At 45.8% G+C, this 26,049-nt stretch overlaps 1 protein-coding gene across 1 annotated transcript in view; it reads left to right on the plus strand.

The window, feature by feature from the left end:
* LOC138567768 (astacin-like metalloendopeptidase) overlaps nucleotides 1-26,049 on the plus strand; it is a 56,755-nt gene that overhangs the window by 9,790 nt on the left and 20,916 nt on the right. The window contains exons 2-3 of the mRNA XM_069646258.1: nucleotides 20,903-20,933; nucleotides 21,030-21,095. Coding sequence (XP_069502359.1) covers nucleotides 20,903-20,933; nucleotides 21,030-21,095 — 97 coding nt within the window. The remainder of the gene's footprint in view (nucleotides 1-20,902; nucleotides 20,934-21,029; nucleotides 21,096-26,049) is intronic.

Consider the following 26,049-nt stretch of genomic DNA (forward strand, 5'->3'; position numbering starts at 1 on the left):
GTCTCATTTTGGGCTGCTCTATCATGAAGAGCACCTGTGATCCTTTCCATCGTATAAATGTTTGAGCCAACTCTGACCCACTTCCTCCTGCTCGGGAGTTGGCTCACTTTCCATTTAATTACTAGGCAAGCATGTGCTGCAAGCAGTAGGGACACCACAATTCCCTTCACCCTGGACACCTCATCTTCATGTTCCTCTAAACCAATACTAAGAGGGGTGTGATTTCCCAGAAGACCCCATCGACCTGCTTGATCCACCCCAGAACCTCATTCCAGTACACTTGGATTTAGGGGCATTCCCACCACATGTGCCAATAGTTGGCCTTTTCTCTGCATGAACGCCAACACAGAGAGCTGGTGGTTTGGAACATTTTTGAGAGTCTGTAGGGATCATACAGCACCTGTGTAACAATTTAATAGCATGCAGTTTATATTGGGCAGCAATCGAAACCTGTGTAGCCCCTTTGAACATCTTTCCCCATATTCGTGCGTCTAGCTCTCTGCCAAGATCTTTTCCCACCTGTGCTTCAGATTATTGGTTGATCTCTTCCCATTATCTAACAGGACTCTGTACATGTTTGAGATCAAGCCTTTAGTTTCAGTTACTGTGTCAAGTATTTTTTCAAAGGGAGTGAGTACTCTCTGTACCTTCTCACGCCATTCCTTTCACATCAGAATACCTTTCAGTCTCAAATAAAGAAAGACCGGGAGTGGGCGAATTCCCAGCGCCTCTTCCAGTTCCAAGATCGCAAGGAAGACGCCCCCACGCTATAGTTGTCCCACCCTCTCCAGGCCCGCATCAAACCTGGGCCGAAACTGTGCATGATCTATGATCTCCTCACGCACCCCTGGGGCCCACAAATGACTTAGTGGGGAGGGCCACTCACCCTTCATATCTACACCCTCCATCCAGATTTCCCATATTGTGCCAAGTATAGGGTGTTCTCGAAGCCTTCGGAGGAGTTTCTGTCTACGGACCCCCAGCCATTCTGAAAGGGTAGCGGGGGTCAGGTTATGGTTGTCCAGGTCAACCCATTGTCAACCTTTCTCCCTCTGAGGTGGGGGATTAATATCCTTAATTGTACTACTTGATAATATAATCGTAAGTCTGGGAGACCCACCACTCCTTTCTCTTTGGGCATGATGAGTACATCATATGCTTTCTTCCCCTGCCATAGAAACTTTATGATAGCCCTTCTTACTTCTCAAAATAGTATCTCTGGGAGCTTCAATTGAAGCATTTGGAATGGGTACAAAAATCTTGGAAGGCAAACCATTTTTATTGCATTAAGTCTCCCTATCCAGGATATTGTAAGATTACGCCATTTTGCCAAATCGGCGTGATAGGAGGAGAGGAGATTTGGGAAGTTTGCCTCATACATTTTTTCCAGTCTCCTTGTCAGGTTTATAACTAGGTACCGCAAAGTAGTTCCTCCCAGGACTAAGCCGAGCTGGGAGAATCTAGCAGAGTCCTCAGGTGTGGGTTCTCGCAACGGGAATACTATGGATTTGGACTTATTGATTTTAAAGCTTGAGAGTGCTCCGTAGCTTTCTATCAACTATATTGCTCTCGGTATTGATGACATGGGGGTTCTAACATGGAGCAGGATATCGTCAGCGTAGAGGGCTACTTTATATTCATTCCCATTTATTTGGAGGCCTTCGATTTGACAATCGGCTCTGAGCATTTGGGCGAGGGGTTTGAGGGAGAGGGCAAACAATATTGCCGAGAGGGGGCAACCCTGTCTTGTGCCTCTTCCCAGATTAAACCATCTAGAGTATTCGGAGATAACCATGACTGATGCTCGGGGAGTCATATAGACAGCTCTAACTCCTCTCCGGAAGACAGGACCCAGTCCAACTTTACACAATACCTCTTCCAGGAAGTCCCACTCTACTCTGTCAAACGCTTTTTCAGCATCAATGGATAAGAGCGAGGGATTGCCTGTCATCTTCTCAGATTCGTGGATTAGGTGGAGGGTCTTCCGCATCGTGTCTGCCCCCTGTCTCCCCAGAATGAATCCAACCTGGTCTGGGTGTATCAGTGTGGACATATGAATCTCAAGTCTAGCTGCCAGTACCCGGGTGTAGATTTTTGCATATATATTAAGGAGGGAGATGGGACGGTATGACCCACAGTGTTTGGGATCTTTGCCCCCCTTGGGAATCACAGAGATCAGGGCTTGGGAGAAGGATTCGGGAGCTACTCCCGTTTGCAGAATGTCATTGAATAGATCAACCATGAAAGCGAGGAGGGCGAGATGAAGGTCTAATAGAATCCCACCATGTACCCATCGTTCCCAGGAGCTTTACCCAATGTTAGTCTCTTCATCGCCCTTTCCACCTCATCAACCGTGATAGGAGATTCCATCTCTTCCACCTTGTTCCTAGAGAGTTTCAGCATATCTATCTCTTGTAACTATTTCTGTATGCCAGATTCCCCCTCTGCCTTTTCAGATCTGTACAGTTGTTCATAATAGTCTGCAAATGCTTCAGGGATGCCCCTCGGATTTCCCGTGTTGGATCCTTTCGCTCCTTCAATGTCGGGAACCCACCTCACGGCTCTCTGTCCCCACAATCTGGCTGCTAGAAGTGCATCTGCTTTGTCCCTCATTTCGTAATGTTTTTGCTTTAGGAACTGGACCTGTGCCGCAATATCTAACTGTTTAATCTCCCTCCTCAATCTATTCTCTATTAAAGTCCTCTCTCTCTCCTTGTCAGCTCCTTCTTTTATCAAGATGCCACGCCATGTTTCCTTCCCTGTCTCCCATACGACTCTTTTGGACACCTCTCCTGTGTCATTTAATTTAAAGTACTCTTAAATCTCCTCTGCTAATTTTTCACGGAAGACAGGGTCTCTCCACAGCGTCTCGTTACAGTGCCATTTCGAGTTCTTTTGGGGTAAGGCGAGGAGAATAACATCAGCAGTGGCGATGCCAAGTCTTAATACATCTCAAACCAAGTACTAAAATCCAGTTCCAATGATAAAATACACATTATAACATCAGTAAAACATAAATGAATCAAATAAAAACTGCTAATCACTTTGCTTATACAAAAAAATCTAAGAATACCAAAGGCCTCAGGTTAGTATGTCCAGAGTGATTACTATCTTCCGTCAGAAAACAGTAAAAAAGAGAATGCACGCTCCCTGATTTCAACACATGAACAAACCACACAAATTGTCCGACAAAGACAACCCTATAAGACCTGCTGCTGTTAGGGCGTTCTGACAAAGACTCTGCAGGGAAAGGCAACTAGTCAGGAGATGTTTAGCAGAATCGAAGCAGTCTTCCCCACACAGACAGCATTGCCAACATTCCCTTGGTATGCTAGACCAAGCTCGAACAATCTCATTGGTCATTACAATGCTAAATTTAAATTTAATACAGTCCCAGACCAAGGTGTTCCCCACAATATTTTGGATATAACTCGGCGTGTATTGCTGTTACTGTATATACTCCAAAAGCTGTGCTGCATGATTTTTAATAGTCAGATCAACAATTAGCTGTTGACGATTCAGCAGAGCCAGCCTTCGTACACTTTTTAAATTTGCCAAAGGACCAACCCAAGGCATAGTCAGCCATTTGGGAAAGACCAGATCTTCACTACATTGCTAGATGGCATGAGCTTTGCCCTAGATAGGATTACTTCATACAGCATACCCATCAGTGTATTGGCTGATGCATTAGCCAATTTCCAAGCCAGAGTCAAACAGCAGAGTTGGAATTTGACAAGAATTAGCAGGATGATTCAAGATAGAACATTTCAGGCGCGGTACGAGGAGGCAGTCTCAACTATCTCTTTAAAATAATAAGCTCCAATTTTGCCACCTCATCTAGGGTTGTAAGTGCTGTGAGACAGGCATGGTATCAAGAGAGACACAGACTCAAAGATGTTACTTTCAAAACCTTTAGTTACAAAGGTTCCTGGGTTGGTGTAATGCCTAACTGGCCCGAACTCTAAAGAGATAGTTCCCTTAACTGATGTTTCTAAAGGACGTCGACGTCTAATAATCAAAAATTAAAATCCGGCTATGTCTAAACCTATTCTTGCCCTCACTCTGCAACTAAACGTGTTAGGAAGTCTCTTTAAATAAATATATCGTCGTTCAACAAAAAATATTGTCAACCACGGCTGGTTTCAGGTGGTCTTCTCACCTGGTAGAAGTAGGTCCGTTTCCCACAAAAGTTAAATCACAAAGGGCTGTTCACAAGACCTTGTCATAGCCTTTAAACACTTCCCCAAGTTTGAACTCTTTCAAGTCTTTCAAGTTCAAAACACAACAAAAAGAAAAATACACTGTTCTTTTTCAAGCATCTCAGAGTTCTCTTTCCCAAGCCCAGGCCCTTTCCAGTTCTCAAACACAAGTTCAGTTTGTCAGCTTTGACGGGCCTCTCATGGTTACCTTCCCCAATCACAGGCCCTTTCCAGTTCCCAAACACAAGGTCAATATGTCAGCTTTTACTGGCCTTGCAGGGTTCCCTTCCGCAAGCGCAGGCCATTTCCAGTTCTCAAACACATGTTCAATTCATCAGCTTTGACTGGCCATTCAGGGTTCCCCTCCCCAAGCACAGGCCCTTTTCAGTTCCCAAACACAAAATTCAGTTTGTCAGGAGATACTTTGCTTTTCCTTCACTATCAGGCCTCTCAGGGTTCCCTTCCCCAAGGTTAGGCCCCTTTTGTTTTAAAACACAAGTTCAGCTTGTTAGGATGTACCTTTCCTTTTCAGATACATTTCTTTCACACACACTTCGCTTGTGGGGTACACTCAGAGACTTTCGAAACCGCCTAGTTCTTTACTCTTCATAGGCATGACCACTTTGATCTGTAACCCCTCTCTTTATTTCTTTCTCCATCTTTTAAACCTTTCACCTTCATGTGCTTCCTGCACGCCTTCTTTATCCTTCACTTCACTGCGCCCACTGTCACCTTACTTTGATTCACTTTACTTTTGTGCACCCTTGCACCTCTCCTTTTCCTTATCGTGCCTCTTGCACACTTATTTCGTTCCTCTGGGCTCACTTGCACCTTTCCTTTACTTTCGGGTCACTCGCACCCTTCTATACACCTTCATACTTTTCCTTGAAACAATACAGGCTTCCTTTTGGATGAGGCAATGCTTGTGTTTCAAGTATTTGTTCTTCCTTATTACATTGGTCCCAGACCCATTTAACCTTCTCATATCTGCAGGTCCCAGACACCCTTTGCTTTCTCATATAACTTGGTTTCTCACTACAAGTCACACAATAACCCTCTCCTTATGGACAATAGTGGACTTTAAGATCGCAATAGGATTAATACGTTTCTTGTCTTTCTTTCGCTTTCTGTACCGTGCTGCTTTACAGTCTATGCCTTTCTTCCGCTCCGCTGCAGTCTCAAGCATGCTCCCGAGTTTCTCTCTCATTAACTTTCACAAAAGTCACTGGGCAGCGTCTTGTTGACAGACAGTTCTCTCAGGATAGATGGAGTTGAGGTCAGGGTCTCACCACCTGCCCCTCAGACACCCTTGGGGGGGCCGGCACAGGTTCCAAGGGAACGAGCACTCCATTGAACGCCGCCAGCAGGATGCAGGCAGCCTCCATCTGGCTCTTTAGAGGCACAGGTCTCTTGCCATGCTGCAGCCCCTCACAGACACCGGACCAGCGTATTGGTACACTGCTTTCCTTCAGCCTTAAACTACTGCCACTCTCTGCTCCTTGGCTTCTCTGGTCCGGACAGCACCCCTAGCTTGCTCCACCTCCACTGAATCAACAGGTCTGGGAACAAGAAGGGAACCCCTGATGGACTCAGCCATGCAGCCTCCCTTCTGCTCTCCCAACAGCGTCTCTGCCTGCTCACTCAGCAGTCTCCTTTTATACACCTGTGTTGTATCAATGGGCTGCAGGTATGTGGTCAGGGCTGGATTTGTCTGACCTCCAATACTCCAATTACCAGGACATGCCTGTCCTTCAGCCCTGTAAAGAGAGTCAAGTTGAGTCAGGTATTGTATTGTATTGTATTGTATTGTATTGTTTATTTGATAATGCGCACAAAACCCAGGGGTAGCCGGGCGCAGCAGGTACAAGGTTACTTAAGCTTGGGTTACATACAGAGTATAGGCGAGAAACAACATAACAGTACAGTAAGACATATCAATACTTGCCGTGTGGCAGAAGAAAAAGAAAAATTAGCATATTGTAGTTTTGAAAGAGTGTGCAGGTCTGAGAACAGACGTCATTTTGGACAACAGTGTTATGGACATTGGGTGTCTTAGGAGTTAGTTGTCGTTTGTCCAGAGCCAATTTTTAACCTTGTGTCTAAAATTGGAGTAGGGTAAGTTGGCTCTTAGTGCAGTGGGTAATGCGTTCCAGGCCTGGGCAGCTTTGACAGGGAAGCTTACTCCGCCTGCTTTGGAGCGTCTGAATCTAGGGGTTTCGAGTAGGTAGTGGTTAGTAGCCCTGGTATGGTGCCTAGATGATTTTCTCGTTAGTCTGGCTGAGATGTAGGGGGGAGCAGTGTTGTTGAGCCCTTTATGGGTAAGTGATAGTGTCTTGAGCAGGACTCTGTCGCTGATTTTGAGCCAGTGGTGGTCTTTCCTAACGTTTGAGATATGTGCTTTGCGGGGTATGTCAAGGGCAGCTCTAAGAGCATTGTTTTGAAGGATTTGCATTTTATTTATGATGGACTTGTTGGCCCCTGCATAGAGGGCATTGCAGTAGTCTAGTTTGGACATGACTAACGCATTGGCAAGCATGATGCAGTTAGTTTTAGAGAGGTAAGGTCTGCAGGTCCTGATTAGTTTGCAGGTGTACGCTGTAGAGGATGCCAGGGAGTTGACTTGTTTTTTGAGGGATAGAGTGGAGTCGAGGTAGAAGCCCAAGGTTTTTACCTCGGTAGCCACCTTAATTGTATTGCCATCTATGTTAAAGTTACGATAGTTGGGGCTCAGTTTTTTTAGGTTGGAGTCGGAACCCAGTATTAGTATCTCAGTTTTGTCGTCATTTAGGCAGAGGCCGTGGGAGGCCATCCATGCCTGAATGAGGAGGTAGATTTTGTTTACTAGAGCTGTATCTTCGACAAAGTTGCCTGATAGAGGTATGAGAATCTGCGTATCGTCTGCATAATTCGTGTAGGTTACCCCTAGTTTGTCAAGTTTGTCGAAGAGAGGCTTAGTAAAGATATTGTACATAGTCGGGGAGACACAGGAGCCTTGTGGGACACCACAAGTGATCTGGATTGGGTCCGCTGCTGCTACAGGGGAGAACACTCTCATTGAACGGTTAGCTAGGAAGGATTGTACCCATGCTATAGCTTCACTTGAGAAGTGAGCGGCAGACGCTAGATGGTTGCATAATACTGCGTGATCCACCAGGTCGAAGGCCGCTGACAGGTCAAGGAGGAGGAGCATAGCTATGTTACCTTTGTCCTTCAACTCGTCAATTTGTGTCTTAAGGTCAATGAGGGCTGTTTCAGTACCGTGCAGTGGTCTGAAGCCGGATTGCCGTGTACCTAACAGTTGGTGCGTCTCCAAGTGGTTTTGGATTTGGAGGTAGGCTACTCTATCAATAATTTTAAGGAGGAATGGGACCGTAGTAATAGGCCTATAGTTAGTGGGGATAGCTGGGTCAAGTGTCTGTTTTTTGAGGAGGGGGAGAACCCAGGATCCTTTAAGGTTGGTAGGTACAGTGCTTGTGTTAAAGGAGGCATTGATAAGTTTCGAGATGAAGGGTGCTAGATCTCTGGCTGCATCCTTAATGATTTGCGCAGGGCAATTGTCGCCTTGGCAATTTGACGGTTTAAGGGACAGAATGACCTTTTCCGTTTCCAGTATAGAAATGTTGGTGAACCTGAAGGGTTTAACATTGTTTTGGGGGGGTGTGCTAGGTAACTCCTTCAATGGGGTAGTGTGGGTACCGTGCGGGTGCAAGGAGGCTTTTTTCTCAGCAATTTTAGATTGAAGGGTTATGATTTTATTTGCAAGGGCATTTTGGATGCTGGTGCACCAGGATTTGTCCTTGGGGATATTGTCTATGGGGGCAATAGGGTTTTCTAATTCACGAAGAATAGTGAAGAGTTCTTTGGAGTTAGAGTTGGCTTTACTGATTCTATGATTGAATGAGTCTTTTTTCGTTTGAATGATTTCCTTTTTGTATTTTTTGGCAAAGTTAGCAAGTGTGGTTCTATTGTCGGCAGAGGGGGTATGCCTCCAGATAGCTTGGAGTTTGCGTTTTTGGATACGCATTTCTTTGAGATGGGGGGTAAACCAAGAGTTGAGGTGAGATTCCCGTTTACTTTTGTGGAGTTTGGTGGGGGCAATCAAGTCAAGCGCTTTGGTCATGGCGTTGTTAAATGATTCGACTAATTCACTGGGGTTGGAATCATTAGGGCTAGCTATGAGAGTTGGTAGGAGGAGTGGGAGTAGTTTTTCGGCTGTGATTTCTTTTTAACTTCTTGTTGGCATGGGGGGTGCTATTGTATTCTTATTGGGTTTGGGAGGTTCAATGTTGGCTGTGAAGCAAATAAGATGATGGTCAGTCCATATTTGAGGTAGGATACTGGAGATGGTGATGTTGCAGTTGTGGTTGGCTATCCAGTCTAGCGTGCGGCCTTTTATATGTGTAGGAGCTAGGACATTTTGGGTAATGTCGTGATTGGCTAGAGTAGATTGGATTGCTTGTGCTTGTTTGTCCTCAGCGTCATTAAAGCCTAAGTTAAAGTCGCCTAGTAGTAGGAGCTGAGTGGAGTCTTTGATGCTGTCGGTGAGGAGGCTAGATAAGTCTTCCTCAAAATTGCCTAGTGGGCCTGGTGGTCTGTACACAAGAAGTATAGTTAATGTGCTGTTATTTGAGATAGGTATTTTAGCTGAAAGAAGTTCGCATGATGTGAGAGCTGGGTGTGGGGTGAGTCTGGCAGCTAGATGTGTTTTGGTTATGATGGCTAGGCCACCTCCTCTAGTGTTGGGACGGTCGACTCTAAGGATATTGAAGTTATCTGGTATGGCAGTCGAGAGGGCAGGGCCAGCTGCCTCATGAAGCCAGGTTTCAGTGACGGCAAGGATATCTAAATTGTCCGAAGACAGTATATCTGCTATTTCGGTGTTGTGTGCTATAATGGACCTAGCATTAATGAGGGCTCCTGATAGTGTTGGATTTATCTTGTTATCTTTGGCAGTTCTGGGATTGGGGTGGTTGTGTCTCCTCTGTTTGTAGTATGGGTAGTCAAGTGGTTGAGGACGATTTATCGTCACAGGACCTGGGAGGTTAGGATTGATGGTAGTGGGGGTGCGTGTGGATACTGGTGTGTTGGTTCTCTTATTTTTGATGTCATAAAGTCGTGAGAGCCTAGCTCTAAGTCGCAGGTTTCTCTCATGCAAGTTGCAAGGTGTAGAGTTGGTGAGGGCCATTATGATGGTGATGGTTAGGAGAGTCCAGGCTATGGTCCCACGTGGGAGTGAGACGCCGGTAGTGGTGTGCATAATGTGGGAGCGATGGAGGTAATGCTTGTATTTGGTGAGATTGGAAGGGATGGGTGCGAGTGTACTATCAGTCTAGGTTGGTAGATCCTGTTAGTATCTGTAAGGCGGATATGCTACAGCAAGGGTTCAGGCTTGGGAAGTCCTAAACGTGGCTAAAAAAGCCAATATAGTGGGGCATGGCACATGGAAATTGACAAAGGCATGGGGCACACATAGTTTAGAGTAGTCTGAAAGCGACCATAAGGCACAGTTAAAAAGTGGTCTGAAAGCGACCATAAGGCACAACACAATTTAGAAGTGGTCTGAAAGCAACCATAAGGCACAACACAATTTAAAAGTGGTCTGAAAGCGACCATAAGGCACAACACAATTTAAAAGTGGTCTGAAAGCGACCATAAGGCACAATACAGTTTGGAAATGGTGAGTATGCTCAGGTCACACAGCCATACATTGACAGTGCAATACGATTGCAAAAATGGTTGGGGATGTATACTGGTATTGAGTTTCTTACCCTAAATAGGTGCCGGCATAATCAGGAGGTTGTAAGTGAGTTTCAGAGGGAGCATGAGAGCTGGTATTCGGCGCTTTATGTGACCTGGATCAAAGGTACTGTTGGGGGGAGGCAGGTTCTGTGGCAGGGTTCGAAGGGGGCGAGCGCCTTGCGCCTGCCAGCGGCGAACAGGGGCTAACAGGGTAGCTCGCCCTTATAGTGGCCTTAAAGGTGGCCGCCGGCTGTTCCGCCTGCCGGCGGAAGTTCCTGAATGTATGTGCGCGTTGCTTAGCAACTAAAACGAGGCCAAGCCTCGCTTTCAACCCGCATCGCGCCCGACATTTTGTTTTTTATCGTGTCGGCGCGAGCGGTTTAGTAGGGCAAAGAAGGTGGTGGGCCTGCAAGTGGGGCCCTGTAATGGTGGCAGAAGGGACCCAGGAGGGGTATGGGCTCCTGCCCGCTCCGGTGGAGTAGCGGTGGGGGCTACTGCCCGCTCCGGTGGAGTAGCGGTGGGGGCTCCTGCCCGCTCGCTGGAGGGATTCTGCTGAGGGCTAGCAAGGCAGCTCGCCCTTATAGTGGCCTTAAAGGTGGCCGCCGGCTGTTCCGCCGGTCATGTGCGTGGTCATTGTTAAATGCCTGACCCTGCCTAACTCTATTAGTGGGACAACCTAATGGTAACTTGTGGCAGTCTTCTCTTTGTTTCTCAAGGTGTTTCTCATAGGTAATCCTCACTAATCTCTTTTTCTTCCCAGTATTAGTTGGAAACGGGGATGGGGAGATGGAATAGGATTGGAAATATCCCATGAAAGCTGAGGAAGAGGTTTCTGATGGGAAATGGGGAGATGGGGAATACCATGTCTCGCCCTTGGGTATTCTCGTCCCAATCCCTCGTGACTCTCCACTTAGGTGATCCTCCCCCGCTTGTCCACCCCCAGGGTCGCGATCCAAAAGCGATGGCCCTTCCCTGGCCACCTGAATAGAGGATCCCAGCGAAATAGGTGGGAGAATACCGTCAGGTTTATCACAGTGCCCAATTTGTTACCCCATATAGAAGGATGGATAGTATCTTAGCAGAGTACAACTGGATCATAGCACCGATTTAATAATCATTGCCTTCCGGGCGAGAGAAGCAATGGACGAGCTTCAATTGCAGATTTTAGCTTCACTTGCTCTAGGTGCTTCTCCCCCCACAGTTTGTTATCCAAGTTAATGCCCAGATATTCATACACAGAGACAATTTCAACTGCCACCCAGTCCGTCGTCCAACGCATCTTTTTTGCAATTTTGTTTGTAGGGCGAAATACCATCATTCTTGTTTTAGCAGTGTTCACTACTAAAGAATTGTGGATAGTATATATTTTAAGGTGATCCAAGGTCGACTGCAGACCTCCTAGAGATAGGTCCAGGAGGACGTGTTCAATCATGTAGCCAAGACATTTCAGTTGAGTATCACCTAATTTTGATGGAGCATACAGCGGGTTAGCAATGGCGTCTTCAGATAAGTAAAAATTAAACAGCAAAGGTGCTAAAATGCAACCTTGCTTCAGGGCTTTCTGGGTAGAAATCCAATTTGTCATCCTGCCCTGTTTTTTAGTATTCCTAGTGGAATATTCCAGTACCGCAATTTACTCCACAACATATGTCTATCAACATTATCAAATGTGGTGCTAAAGTCGATGTAAGCCACAAATACTGCTAATTTGCGTATCATCCACACCTGCTGTATGGTGGTAATCACAGATAAACTGTTGATAGAGGTATTATAACCTTTGCGGAAGCCAGTTTGGTTATATGTGATGATGTTATTAGAGTCGACCTAGTCCTCAAGCTCAGCCAGCAGAACACGAGCAAAGATCTTTGCCGAGGCATCTAACATTGCAAATAAGCGATAGTTGTGAGGATCATCATAATTTCCCTTTTTTAAACCAGCACAATTATGCTGTCCCGCCAGGAGGAGGGGATAGATTGACTTGCGCTTATGCATCGTAGAAACCAATGCAGAGCATCTGCCTAGGCTGCAGGGTCGTTCTTAATTAACGTGCTGCAAACCCCATCAGGGCCAGGTGCCCTGGAGGACTTGCAAGCCATTATAATACTGTGGATGTCGTGTATGCTATAAGAGAATATCCAACTAGCATTATTCTCTGCCCACGGGAGATTTGATGCTTCTCCGCTGCCAAAAAACGGCTCTACATGAGAAACCCACTTCATCTCTGTGACACCATTAATGTCTCTCGTCTTAGGTGCATTGCCATTTATTATCTTCCAAATCCTGAGGTTATCTTTGGTCAGAGACGAATAAACCAGATCCCGCCACCGAGAGCATTGAGTACCAAACTTGTGCAATTTAAGCCATTTAGAATACATATTTTTAATGGCTTTTGCCTTACAGCATGGTCAAACGGTCCTAATTCCATGTTAGCTAGGGAGCGTACATCTTGTCGAAGCTTTTTTTATATTTAATATCCTTATCAAATGTGTGGCGATGATACTTATTATACCCAGTCCCAGCCCTTTGGTGTACTTGTGGCTTAACAATGGAGCAGCTTTCAATCTTCTCCATGCAGGAATCATACAGAGTTACGACTGTGATGGCAGCATGGAGATTATTATAAACCTATACAGATGTACACGCCCTACAGTAATCTTCAAGTATGACATGGGCCTGTTAGGGAAAATTTGCCAGAATGGCTAACTTCCCTTACCTACTGAGTCCCACAGCAGCTTTGCTGGATTTCTGGGATTTATTTTTTTCACCTGGTAAGAGTGTGAGCCTTTTTTCCCACTCTTACATGTGTTTTGCTGTGTGTTTTACATTGTGTGTTCATAAACTATGGAGTCTCACCTACTCCATAGGCATCATCTTTTTACTGTGTGTCACACAGCACCTTTAGCGCAGTAACACAGAGTTCTCGTTCTCAGACTTCCCACTCTGAACTCCATTTTCTGAGGCTGACTACTGTCCCCCAGAACATGTAAAGTTGCCATTGCCTTTATTAGTCTTTTTAAATTCACAGATCCAGTACAAACTATCTTACATAGAGTACTACTGGAAAGGGTTAATAGTTATCCCTTTTTGTCTGTCCCTCATGGAACATTATTTCGTTCCCCTTTCTTTAAGATTTGGCTGGTGGCAGTGGTATCTATCATTTTTACCCTACCGCGGTCTATGAAAATAGCCTTGGCACTGTTTTAGGCTAAGTTAGTAGCCTCGAACTTTAATCCGTTGGACCCCTTTTATTTTATTTCGGTTCTGGCTGGGTTTATTCCCCATTTCTTTTTGTAAATGTCTTTCTCGTGTTTTACTTTGCACGCCAAACCAGGGTTGGTTCTTTTGTTCTCTGTCCTTTGGCGGGCTTCTGCACAGAAGCCCTCCTTAGGCGCCTGAATGTCTAAGGGGGACAGGATGTGAGGGAGGGGTTTGAGACTCCCTGCACAGGGTCTCCTTGGAGACCCATGTTGCACTCTGTATGATTGGCTGTGGTGACTGTCCCGCCAGGACCGCCACCCTGCTTTGTGATTGACAGCAAGGCTGTGTGAATGGGGCAAAACTGCATAAAAAGCAGGTTTCTGGGACTTGGAAGGCAGAGTCGCCACTGGATCGAGAGAACCGAAGAGAAGCTGAAAGAAGAGGACCACTACCAGGACTGAACAAGTGGAGGAAGGAGGCAGAGTAGTGGTGGTTGTTATAGTTTATTATTTTAGCTTGTTATTTTAGTTTTGAAGCATTATTGTGAATTTAGTGGATGCGAGGGAGGGCATATGGAAGTGTTGCGAGTAAGAGGAGTGAGAAGTTTGGAAGTGTGCACGGAGGGGGGAGTGAACAGGGAGCAACAGGGAGGTGGTGATAGAAGACTGGTAGTGATGGCTAAATTAACATTGTGTGGGACGCACAACTAGGAGCTTCTTTTGAATATATACTTGTGAATATGAGGATTAAGACTCAGCTGGAATACGTGTATAGTTTGTTGCCATTGTACAAGGAAGAGATAGAAAAGTACCACAAGCAGTGGATGGTTCAGACCCAAGGGGGAATGCCCTGCCCCTGGCCAGAGCATGGTACTAATAACACAGATTTTAGAGCAAATTACTACATTCCTAACTACTAATTATAAAGGTAACCAACTGCCAAAGCGAAAAGAGATTTTAGACTTGGAAAATGGTGGAGAATGTAGAGGATACCGCTGAGTGTATGCCCTGATGCGAAGATAGTGCCACCTCAAATAAAGTAAACACAACAGCGCTGCAACCCGTCCCTAGCTCTAACCACTTATCGACCGCCCAGCCACAACATACACCAACCCAACATATGTGCCCCCGCCTGCCACCACTCCACCCCATATCGACCAACCCCAAACAGCATTACACAGGGGGAGACCAAATCACAGAAAGAGTTAGAGGAGGCATTAGAGGCAACACAAGTACAGTTGACCTGGTTGAGGGCAATAAAAGAAGTGGAGAGCAAACCAGGGTTCGGGTTGGAGGAGAGGGTGGCGAGAGTCTTTTTGCTTAGACTGGATAGCACTGCTATTAAGGATGTGGGTGTTGAGAAGCACGGTTCTAGAGATTGAAGGGCAGAAAGGGCAGGCTATGGGACAGTGAGGTCGGACGGGGAAGCACATCCAGAGGTGCAGGAAGGATAATGGGACAGTGGGGAGGAATTGGAGGATGAGGAAGGTGAGGCACAAGGGACTCCAGAAATGACACTAAGGGTAGAAAGCTTGTTGGACTAGCGATTGAGGAGCAGGTTTGGGCGGTTAGCAGTAGCAAGGAAAAAGGGTAGTGATGGGCAGAAAACAGGGCAGGGAGTGGGTACACAACTGACGTTATTGCATAAGGGACCTGGAAGGACACATTATGTGCTGTAGGTACAGATAGATAAACATAATTTGATCAACACGGTCCAGCCCCTTACAGCTGGGGCAGGGAAGTGGATATATGCATTTGAGAAGCAGGCCAAAGGAATACCTTTGGCGGTGGGAGACATGAAGAGTCTACTGCAATTGTGGGGGATCAGGCTGGGGAAGTATGGATAAAGGCAAAGTATCCAGGAGTAAAGTTACATGTTGACACGCACAATGGGGCCTTGTTTAACAATGTTAGAGCACAGTGTTGGGTACACTTCAGCGGGCGTACCCTGACACACCGGACTTGCAGTCCGTAATGCAGTACACCATAGGGGATGATAAAGATGCCACTCAGTACATTTTAAAAGTGCACGAGATGTGGCAAGTGGAGACGGGTGGCCAGTGAGACTGATCAGTTCCTCTTTTTTATTTTGTTATCGAGAGGGGATTGCCCAAGGAAGTTCAGAAAGCATTTGATAAGATAGTGGGCATGGAGGCGAAGAGGTGGGCCGAGATTCAACTATAATAAAACACTATTGCAAAAGGATTAAAAAACGAGAAAAAGAAACAGCTCAAAGGTTGCAGGTGGAGAAAGCAAAACTAGTGCAGAAGTAGTTAACTAAAATAGCAGTGGAAGGGGCGGTGACAATGAACACTAAGACAAATTCAGCAAAGCAGGCTGCAGCTCACGAGGACGCAAGGATATCAGCGTTTTAGCAAGGCGGAGGAAAGGGGCAGTGGGGCAGTGGACCCCCGCATCAGTATTTTGAGTGGCACCAAGGAGGTCAGCACCAGGGAAGAGGAGGGTTTGAAGGGAGCAGAGGAAGCCGAGGCGGTTTCGGCGGAATGGGATCCAGAGGTGGTATGGGACCATCTCAGTGTTGGAGCTGCAGGAAGTGGGGACATTTTGCAATAGAGTAGAGTGTAGAAGCAGGCAGGGTGTGGGGTATAATGCATACAATCAAACTGCCCAGCACTACCACAGCCACCCAGCTTCACCTCTATACCTTATAAAATACACCAGGCCTACACCCAGCTGCCACCAAACCCTCCACACATGCCGTCCCAAGCAGCGCCTAATGTGCAACCACAAGTGGCCGAGCAGAACACCTTGTATGGAGGTCAGAGGCCCACACACAATGCAGTGCAGAATGGGACAGTAGTACCTTCCCAAAGGGTCATTTCCATGGGACAAAACAGTTTCACGTTCCCAGGAACTAATACATATCCTGATTAGGACAGCCCACAGAAAGCTCCTGCATGCCCAGTCCTGTCCAAGACTACCCACCCAGACAAGGAACCCTTGAGGGGTAATGAGATTGTTATAAGGCTATAAGCAATTCATCTTTATGGTCTACACAGGTGCCACTAAATCATGCATCAGTGAGGGAGACTTTCCATTATCAGGTGAAACTCTTGAAATGCAGGGATTCTCTGGGGTTGTCGCAATGGTTCCCTAAACAGGAGAGGTAGCTATCAAAATAGGAGGAAATGAGGTGCATGCACCCTTACTCTATTCCAAGTCCTCCCCGATAAATTTGATGGGACGAGATTTATTGAGGAAACTGAACATGGCCATTTCCATTATGGACTGTGTGATTGTATGTGCCACCCCATGCATGTGTGCTTAAGGGCCATATTCGTCATACAGGCCAGAAGAGGGGAGCCGGTGGTTCGCGGTATCTCCATGGACATGTTTGTTTACAGAATTAGAGTGTTACTTGATGCAGCCCCAGATTGCCAAGGCGTGTTGGTTGGTACTATCAGATTTCATCTCACAACCTGTAGAGACCCCATAGGTTGTGGCAGGTACAATACTTTCCCTAGATTTACAGTTTCTGGTTGTGTTGGTTAGAAATATTGTTGTGGTGGGTACGGACTCTGATGGGTGTGAGTGGAGTACTTTTTTGTGCATTGATCCAACGGGGCCCCCCAAATAAGTGACAGATACAGAATTTGTATCCCTTGTGACATTATGGTGCAATATCAAAAGGTGCAGTGTTCCTTGATGGCCCTTTTCACCCTGCCCCTTCACTGAAAGTGACAGAGATATTATGGACAACTAATGCTCATGATGTAGGGCTCTTGCAGGGATTGGCGCCGGCCGGAATAACACTCAAGCCAGGTTCGGTGTTAGTGCCATCTACCTCGCCATGCAAAACGGCTATCTATCTGATTAAAAAGGCAAAAGGGGGTAGTCGGAGGATTATGCAGGTCCTTCGCCCTCTAAATGACATTGTCCAGGAAGAATTTCCTGAGGTTCCGAACCCTGCAACGATATTGTGCAGCTTCCCAAAAGAGGCGACCCACTTCACCATAGTGGACAATAAAAACGCGTTCATCTCCATACCCCTGCACCCTGGTTCGCAGTACCTCACGTGTTTACGAATGGGGGAATGTGTTTCAAGCACACAAGATTGCGCGAGGGGTACTGCGAGTCCCAGAACATCTTAAACAGGATTCTACATGCTGAGCAGCAGTGCCAGAAGGATTCCATAACCCTTCTCCAGCTGCTGGCCTACAAGGGTTACAAGGTAGATAAGCTGAAGCTGCAATATTTCCTCCACGAAGTACTCTATTTTAGCCAGTTGATATCTGTTCACAGAAAGTAAATTATACCTGGTCATGCCACTTCAGTCCGCAGCACTCCCCAGCCCAAAACCCTCAATGAGATGCAAACATTTCTAGGGCATGGATTCTAGACTATGCAGAGTACAGCTGGCCCCTGTTAAAGTGCCTTAAAGACTCTCAAAAGAGTGTTAGTAAGATTGCATGGACTGAAGACATGCTCACCAACTTAAAACCCTAAAATAAGTGATCTCCACTGCCCGAGTGCTGGCTAGCCCTGATTACACACAAGAGTTGTATCTATTTTCCCATTCAAATGGCCAATTGATGACAGCAGGATTCAGAGAAGAAGTCATAGATAAAGTAAAGTGTATGCAGCGTGTACTGGAATGAGCAAGTGGCAAAACTCATGTGGATAGAGGCAATGGAGAAACCAGTGAAAGTGTAAAAGCAGGAAGAATATGAACTGTGCTTTTACAATGAAGGGAGCATCTTTGTGGGGACCAATAGAGGGTACAAGAAGACATTATACATCCCAGATCTCAAGAAAGGGACAGCAGCCATGATGGATGACTATTGGGTGTACGGAAGGAGGCATTTCTGCAATCTCCCGCCATCATGGAAGGGCACCTGCTCACTGGCCTTGTTGCACTCAGTACTCCTGGTGGTCCCTGAAGAACATTTCATAGTGGGACCAGGTGTCTTGTCGGTTCCAACAACTAGACCAGAGTCCGGCATCCTCACCACAGTGTTACCTCTGAAGCCCATATTCCGTATCTTGCCGGAGAAGGAGGAAAAAAACAAATTTCAGAAGATTGAATGATCTATCGCAAGATTCCTCACAAATACTCAAAGAAATACCAGATGAATTCCGACTCTACAGCAAAGAAGAAACCTTTTTTCGCTGATGGCTGCAAATGCCAAATGGCTTCAGATTGTGCGGTAGGAAGTGATACAGCTGGCCAATGACACAGAACAAGGCCTCAACACGATCAAGATGGAAATGCGTGCAATCCCGCTGATGATGTTGCAGAATCGCTACGTGCTGGACCTCCTCACAGCCATGAAAGGAGGGGTCTGCAAAAAGCTTGGCGATTCATGTTGCACCTACATACCCCCTAATGATGCACAAAATGGGTCCCTCACCAACATAATAGGGGCCTTGCACGTCCTTGGCACTCACATGCAGACATAAGCTGGGATACAGGAAAGTGATTTGTTTGATAACCTGTTTTCGTGGGTACCATTGTGGATGGGGGCTATTGTGAAGATGTTCGTGCCTGTGATCATGTTCGTGTTGGTGATCTTCTGCACCTGCCAGCTGGGGCTTCGATGCGGTGCCAAAGCAGCAGCTAGCAGCACAATGATGATGGTCTCAATTGGGGTACAAGAGACACCTCGTGGTACAAAAGACAGTGCAGCTCAGACTGGCGACCCAAACAAGCCACGCATGGTTTTTTAATAGAGCAATGCCTTCACACCCAGGCAACATCACAGTGCCCCCACCTGACCCAGAGAATTACACAGAACACTGGGTACATTTAGCAGGGGATGGAGGGTTTATATATATATGGCATGTCCCCCCAAGCAATACGCACAAGCAGGGGAACATTTACGGTCCGTATGTAGGGCATGGGTACCAAAGGGAGGGTCAACTCTATACTTGGAGGCTGAAAAATTGGAAAGGGAAAGACGGTTAAAGAAGGACAGAGAGCTCACATGGGAATTCGATAATGTAGTATTAACGAAAGTTGGGAATGTTGGGAATGGGGGACGATCGTCCCAGGCCCCCCAGCGCTTTTGGATGAGGCAGTGGCCTGAAAGTGCAGTAGGGACTTTGGGAGGATACAGGGGTGAGGGGGCATTGACAGGAACTATAGTGCAGGAGGGCGGTGTATGTTTTTGTTCTAGTATACATGGGGAACCAAACGCCATCTTAGACAGTAGCAGCCATATTGAAATTGAGGCTTAGTTCTGCGCTGCAGCCAGGGTCACGGCTGAAGCCACACGCACATGGAAATACGTGTATGCATGCGAGAATAGGGAATAGATTTTAGCATGGGCACTGGTGATAAAGGCCAGGGCTACAGAGATTCATAGACCCATCATTGTCTTTTGTTTCCAGCATTTATATCTTAGAAGGAATGCGCCCTGCAATGCCACAAGGGGGGTTGAGAGCTCTCTGCAAAAAGCGATCCAGCGAGAACGAGGGCACGAGCCTCCGACCTTCCACGTCCCAGCTCTAAGTGATAGTACTCAGATGCCCTCATCCGAAAGACTCCCAGCATTCCAAGGTACCAGTCAGTCCCAGACGACCAACCATAAAACTGTTAAACCCCCAATCGATCAAGAAAGATCAGAAAGCAGGGACAAGTTGCCTTCACCATACGTCACGTGATTTGTGCTGCGAGGTGCGGGTAGGGGTACAATAACATAGCCAAACGAGGGTGGGGATCTTTGGACGGGCGCTGACGTGTCTGGAATGGAGCTCTAGTCTGTTAGATGCAATGACCTCAAAGAACTCTCTTATCCCTTGTCTGCATACCAGGTGCACATCAGGTTAGAGATAGAGCCTGCACGGTTTTTCTTTACATAATCACTAATTAATTGAAGCTTCAACCTGATGACGCACAAGGAGGAGCCCACGTGGAAGAAGATGGACAGTAGGGCCTGGGAACAATGGCCTGCCATCCCTTATGGAGCAGGTAGCATATGCATAGGGTATCTACCAAACAGCCATTTGGATTTGTACATTATGTAATTTACGTCACTGATGATGCTGTATGCCTTCGTAATGATTTTGCCAGAACTTTCCATGGCAGCAGAGTACTTTGCTGGCACATCTTTATTTTTGTGTAAAAAAACCTTGTTCTTCTTGCAAGAGCTGTGCTGTGCTTTTTTCCCTAGTGAGTTGCATTTTTTCTGGTGTGAGCGTTGAGGGGTTTTTCTACAGCTAGCATATTAAGACCTGTCCTGTATGCAAAGATCCACAGTTGTTGGTAATTGTTTTGTAGGCTGTACCGAGAAAGTGTGGCTATGTTACCTGTTCTGTACAGTATTAAGTACACATATAGCACAGCTGCGATTACATGTTCTTTATGCAGAAAAGAACACAGTCTAATGAACGTTCCGTGTATTACACAGATGCCTGATCTATATAAAGTCCACAGATATCACATATGATGATACCAGTTTACTACAGTAATCACATGCAAATATGCGTGTAACATTTAAGTTTGCATTGCACAGACAACAAAGATGTTGCTACCTGTTCTGCATGCAGGACACAGATATCATGAATGCTGAATCATTTTCTGTATGCAGTAAACAGATAGCATGGTTGTGGATGTCTGTTTTGTATGCAGTACACAGATAGCAGAGATGCTCGTACCTTTACAGTATTTGGACATGCAGAGATTATGATACCAGTAAACAGACACTGCATAATTATACGTAATGAACTTAAACATACTTCATTACTTTTCAGAAATTAAGGGAATGCATGTGCATACTTAACATTGATATCCCTTTTCTTGTGCAGGTATTCTTTGAGAAACCCCAGACACACCATGGTAAGTTATTGGGGTTAAGTGATCAGTTTGCAAGCAGCATGCCTAATCAGCTAGTTATGTAAAGAGCCGGGAATGGAACTTTATATTTTCTTTCAGATCGTGAACAACCCCTTGAACACAAGAACTTAGATATCTTCGAAATCATCACTAGAGAAAATGAAGGTAAGCTCCAACCACAGCGAGTAAAGGTGAGTGCAATCCATAGAGTAAGGAGAATAAAGGTGTCAGCAAAGTACAGAAATTACATATAAGGTCACAACATGGACAATTAAGAGTAGAGGAAACATCAGAAAGAAAGAAAGTGAGAGACATCTGAAAATGAATGTATGCAAGGGTGCCTATATGAGAATAATATAGGAGGAAAGCACTTAAAATAAAATAAAATTGAGGTAAAAGCAATCCATAGAGAATAAAGGTAGGTGAAAACCAGCAAACCATGTACAATAAGAGAGTATAAAAGTGAGACAAAATCACAGCATATATAAGAGAACACCAAAGAGTTTATCTATAAGTGCAAAAAAATCTACACAAAGGTAAGAGCAAAACAAACAGAATAAAGGAAAGAGCCAATCACCGGCAGCAGTCATCACAACTACTATACTATCAAGAGGCAAAGAAAAACAAGACATGTAAGAACAACCCAGGGAGAAAATGTATAAGGGTGTATCCAAGAGCTTAGCATCTTTGAGGACTAAATATCCCAGGCCTTTTTGATTTTTAATAATAAATTGCATGGGGTAATTCTGTTTCCGAAACTAAGATCTGCTAATCAGATTCCACTTTCATCGTACTCCATGCAAGAAAAGCATAATGCAACCATGTGCCTTGCTGGGACAGTCTACTGACATATCAAGCAGCTGCCCTGATGTAGCAGCAGGAAAGGTTCAAAGGTCACATGTGCTTTCCTGAACAGTTGCTGGTACACAAAATTCCAAATGACAGAGGTGGCTTTTTAATCATCTGCACTTATTTTCAAAATCCAATAAAGTTGTGCCATAGTAAGCCTGGTGGTAGGTTAAACTTCAAATATAAGCCAGATATCTAGTTAAGACACAGTGGCTTCTGGAATCACATAATTATATATCCACAGGCATTTGAATGTCAAATTAGTCTCAGCTTGCCAAAGTGACTCAGTCACGGAAGTCTTGGCGAGCATCAGCTGTCTGGCCTGTGTGTACTAACAACAACCACACATAACCCTGCCCAGAAAGCTGACCATCTGATCTCCCTGATAAAGGCTGACACCTTCCTCTAGGGTACAGGAACCATCCCGGGAGTCCCCCAGGGAATCAATGCTTCAAAGGCAGTCCTGATATATGTAAGGGTGCAGAAGGAGGATGCTGACACAAAGGTGGCATATTTATGGGCAAAGACTTTTATTCAGTGAAAAAGAGAAAAGAAAACCTACCTATTCCTATCTCTAGAAGAGGTGCGGGGAGGGGGTTCCCTGCCTCATCTAAAAGATCTAAGGTGACTGTCAGGATGTCTGTCTACTCAAAAAGTCCAACCCCCTGAGTCATGAAAACCTTGCCTCTGACACTAGAAACTATAACTAAAGTATTGTCATTCTTGCGGATCCCAGGGAATGACTACCTTCACCTGGGTTGTTGTAACAGTTTTAATGAGTTCAGAGCAGTCTTGTGTCTCACATGTTGGCATGGGGAGTAGCTCCCATTCCCTGCTAGTAATGCTCCAAACAATACTTCTGACATATTATAAGGGGGAATTACTCCCTTCCCCTGATGGTAGTGTCCCAAACACTCTGGTACTTCTTTTTGGTGGGTCAGGAAAATAACTGACTTTTTCTGACATTTGTTTTCAGATAGCCTGGGGGAATTACTCCCTTAGCCAGGCCCCTTTTTGACCTTACTGCCGATCTGAGTTTTCTGTTCCTTCAAACAGCCTGGTGGAATGACACTCTTCCCCAGGCCTTCTTGGACTTTACTGCCGTTTCCGGGCTACCAGGAGAATGACTTTCTTCTCCTGGTATCCTGCTCTCGGTACATCACAACCTGGGGGAATGACTCCCTTACCTTGGCCTTCGTTCCATACAGCTTCACACCTATAACACCCAATTCTGGATTCACCTCTTCTTTGACTTGGCCCACTTGGTTCACTTCCCTACCAAGTACTGCCATTAAGAAGGTGACCAGTATCTTTATCTTGTTTTCTATCGTTGGGTTCCTTAACCCTTTTCTGATGGTTAGTGGCCTTGGGGCTACCACCAACAAGAGGAAGACATCCTCAGATGCAAAAGTCACACTCTCTCACAATGGGGTCCTTGACCCTTCTCTGGTGCTCAGTGGTTTTGGCACTATCACTGACACCAGGAAGATTTTCTCTCATGAACAGTTCACTTGCACTTGTTTTTAAATTAGGCTACTGGTGCATGCCCACGTTTCTAAATGTGCTGTTATTCGGTTTCCTGCACCCTCTCGTGCCCTCATCGGGTCACCCGCTCACTCCTATACCTTCTAGTCTCTTCTTGCTAGGCTTCAGTCTCTCCTGGGGTCTGCATGGTCCTGTTTTGCTCTTCGACGTCTTCCAACAGCTTCTGAGCCACTGCGCTGGCTCCACAGCTTTTGGTTCCTTGGAGTTTCTGTACTCGTTACGGACCGCATGGTCCACCTCCTCCTGGAGGCTGTGCCACTGCCTTGCCAGCTTCTCGCAGGGTCTTGTGTCAGACCTGCTAGAGAAGCGTCTTCTCCTCTGACGTAGTCCCGGTCTCCAGCCCTTTGAATCGCCCACGCTCCACAGCTTCCACAAACGCTGTTACTCTGGGATGGCTTGACATTGTGCCCTTCCTGCATCCATGCATCCTCTTTGAGTCAGTACCTGCCTCCCAGGTATTCTTCTTCGTCTCAGTACTAGAGTTAGTAAATGGTATAATGCTACAATAGCAGATGGAAGTGTTAGAAAGGGAAGGGGGAAATCCTTCTCTTAGTTGATTCATCATTCAACTTCAAGACAAGAAGGATGCACCTGGAACTCTTTTGGTGTACCAGTCAAATCAAAATTCCTCTGCTATACAAGTGTAGTCAGAGAGCTCCAAGGAGGAAGAAAGTTCTTCTCCTACCCACCCAAAGGAGGCATTTGGTGACAAGATGTATGTACAAGGCCTATTGCAACAGAGGGGCCCAGGACTCTACCACTGGGCGTAACAGACACCTGGAAGTGCCCTCAACAAACATTCCTGATTTGAAAACCCTGAAACCATGGACTGGGTCTCCGAGCAACCACAGAACCACCTAAAATATCCCCGGCTCTTCAGATATCTCTGAACCACCTTGATGCCAGATTGAGCACCTTCAATGATTTACAAGCAGTTACAAAGGAATTGCCAGAGTCACCTTTGACCTCAACGCTCCACTGCCTCCACATCCCTGAGTTCCACTCAACGTGGATGCCGAAGATCTGCCATCTTTACATCTGAGGCCTGCTGAGTCTTTTTTGTCCCCATCACCACCTGCCTGATTACCACCTTCTTTGACCTGCAAGTCATAGCTGCTGTAATATCATGACGCTGTACTGAGCCAACCAAGCCTGCAGGCTGCCAAAGGCCTATCGCTTCTTCGCCACGCCTAAGACCGCTGACATTTCCAGCATGCCGACAAGACATTGCCTGCCATTCCCAGTGTCTTCAAACTGCAAGCCATTGCTGCTACTGAGCAGCACTACATCATTTATACACATCACGGCTGCACCTTGATTTGTCCCCGTTTACGTGCGTACTCCCATTTCAATGCCAAAAATCCTGAACCAATGTTGTACAGCCGACAGACTGTACAACACGTCATTCGTAGTGGTCTGGTCTGCCTCACCCACCTTAAAGGATCATAGTCATTTATAAGACCCCACTCTTTTCAGGACACTTTCAAGTATCTTTGACATTTGCTGCTCATATCAATTGCCTGTACCCTTATCTTCACCTAGGGCGCCTCCTTTCCTCTCAAGTCTGCATTCTCTATGTTTCCTTTACAGGGTTGGGTCTTTAGCGTTTTTAATCAGTTGTGTGCATTTTCAGTTTCAATCATGCTCAAATTCTTAAAGATCATGGTTGAACAGTATTTTATTTTGGTACCGCTGTACTGTTTTGTTTCACCCGTCCCAGCTGACATCTCTCGTGAAGAGCATAGCCAGCCCTTGGCCCAAGTTACCAAAGGAGGTGGCGTGGGAATGCCTGTCAGTCTTTCCCTTTTTCACCTTTACGTTTGAGATCGCTGCTGGTTTTGCAGTTGAGTGGGGCTGACTAGGCACTTAAGTCACTACTCATCACTGTACTCCTGCAGGGCAGTACTCATTTTGTCACAAGAGCCAATGCAAGGTAATTATTGTGGTGTGGCCATTCCACTGTACTGGTTGAGAGTCAACGCTTGGGGTACACACACACACACACATACTCTCTCTCTCTCGCTCTATTTTATTCTTAAGGTCGTCTTCAGAACAGGCCATTGAGAAATGTAATAGTTCTCGCAGATCCTTGCCTGAAATGCTGAATTCTTCAAGATTGATGAGACAGATGCTCAGCCTTCATTCCTAAAACGCTGTGGGAAAGAAGTATTTGTAGAATTTGTGGGAAAGTAATTGATTCCCCAAAGGGTTCAATCAGAGATGTAACTCACTCTGGACCCAAGAGATTTGACAGGGGTGGGCAACAGGCTCTCGCTATGGTTGCAAACGGCGCCTTTTAAAAATCGGCTGTCCAAACTTCACTTTTGAGTAAGGGAAATGCGGCAGCAAAGACTGGTATTAAAATCACAAAAAATGCAATTTGACTTTTTTGCACTAACTCAAAATAATACGTCATGATGATGGCATTAGCGCTTAGATTCTGATAGATGTCTTACTCAGATGGTCAACACTAAGCAACAATGTGCCACTGTGATTATTCCCTGCATAATTGCCCACCCAGGCTACAGTGAGACAAATGCATCAATTGGCAAATTCCCCAACTAAGACAGCAAAATAACATGTCTTTTAGAATAGTTTAAACAACATATTCAGGCATCACCTGGGTCAATACATGTGTGTAACTATGACATGGCCTGAAGATAAAAAGATACTCCGTTAGAAGGGAATTAACATATGTCTGGGTACAAAGTAGGCGTGTTGGGTT

This window comes from Ambystoma mexicanum, chromosome 2p (genome assembly GCF_040938575.1).
Source record: "Ambystoma mexicanum isolate Mex_15411 chromosome 2p, UKY_AmexF1_1, whole genome shotgun sequence".
Taxonomy (NCBI): domain Eukaryota; kingdom Metazoa; phylum Chordata; class Amphibia; order Caudata; family Ambystomatidae; genus Ambystoma; species Ambystoma mexicanum.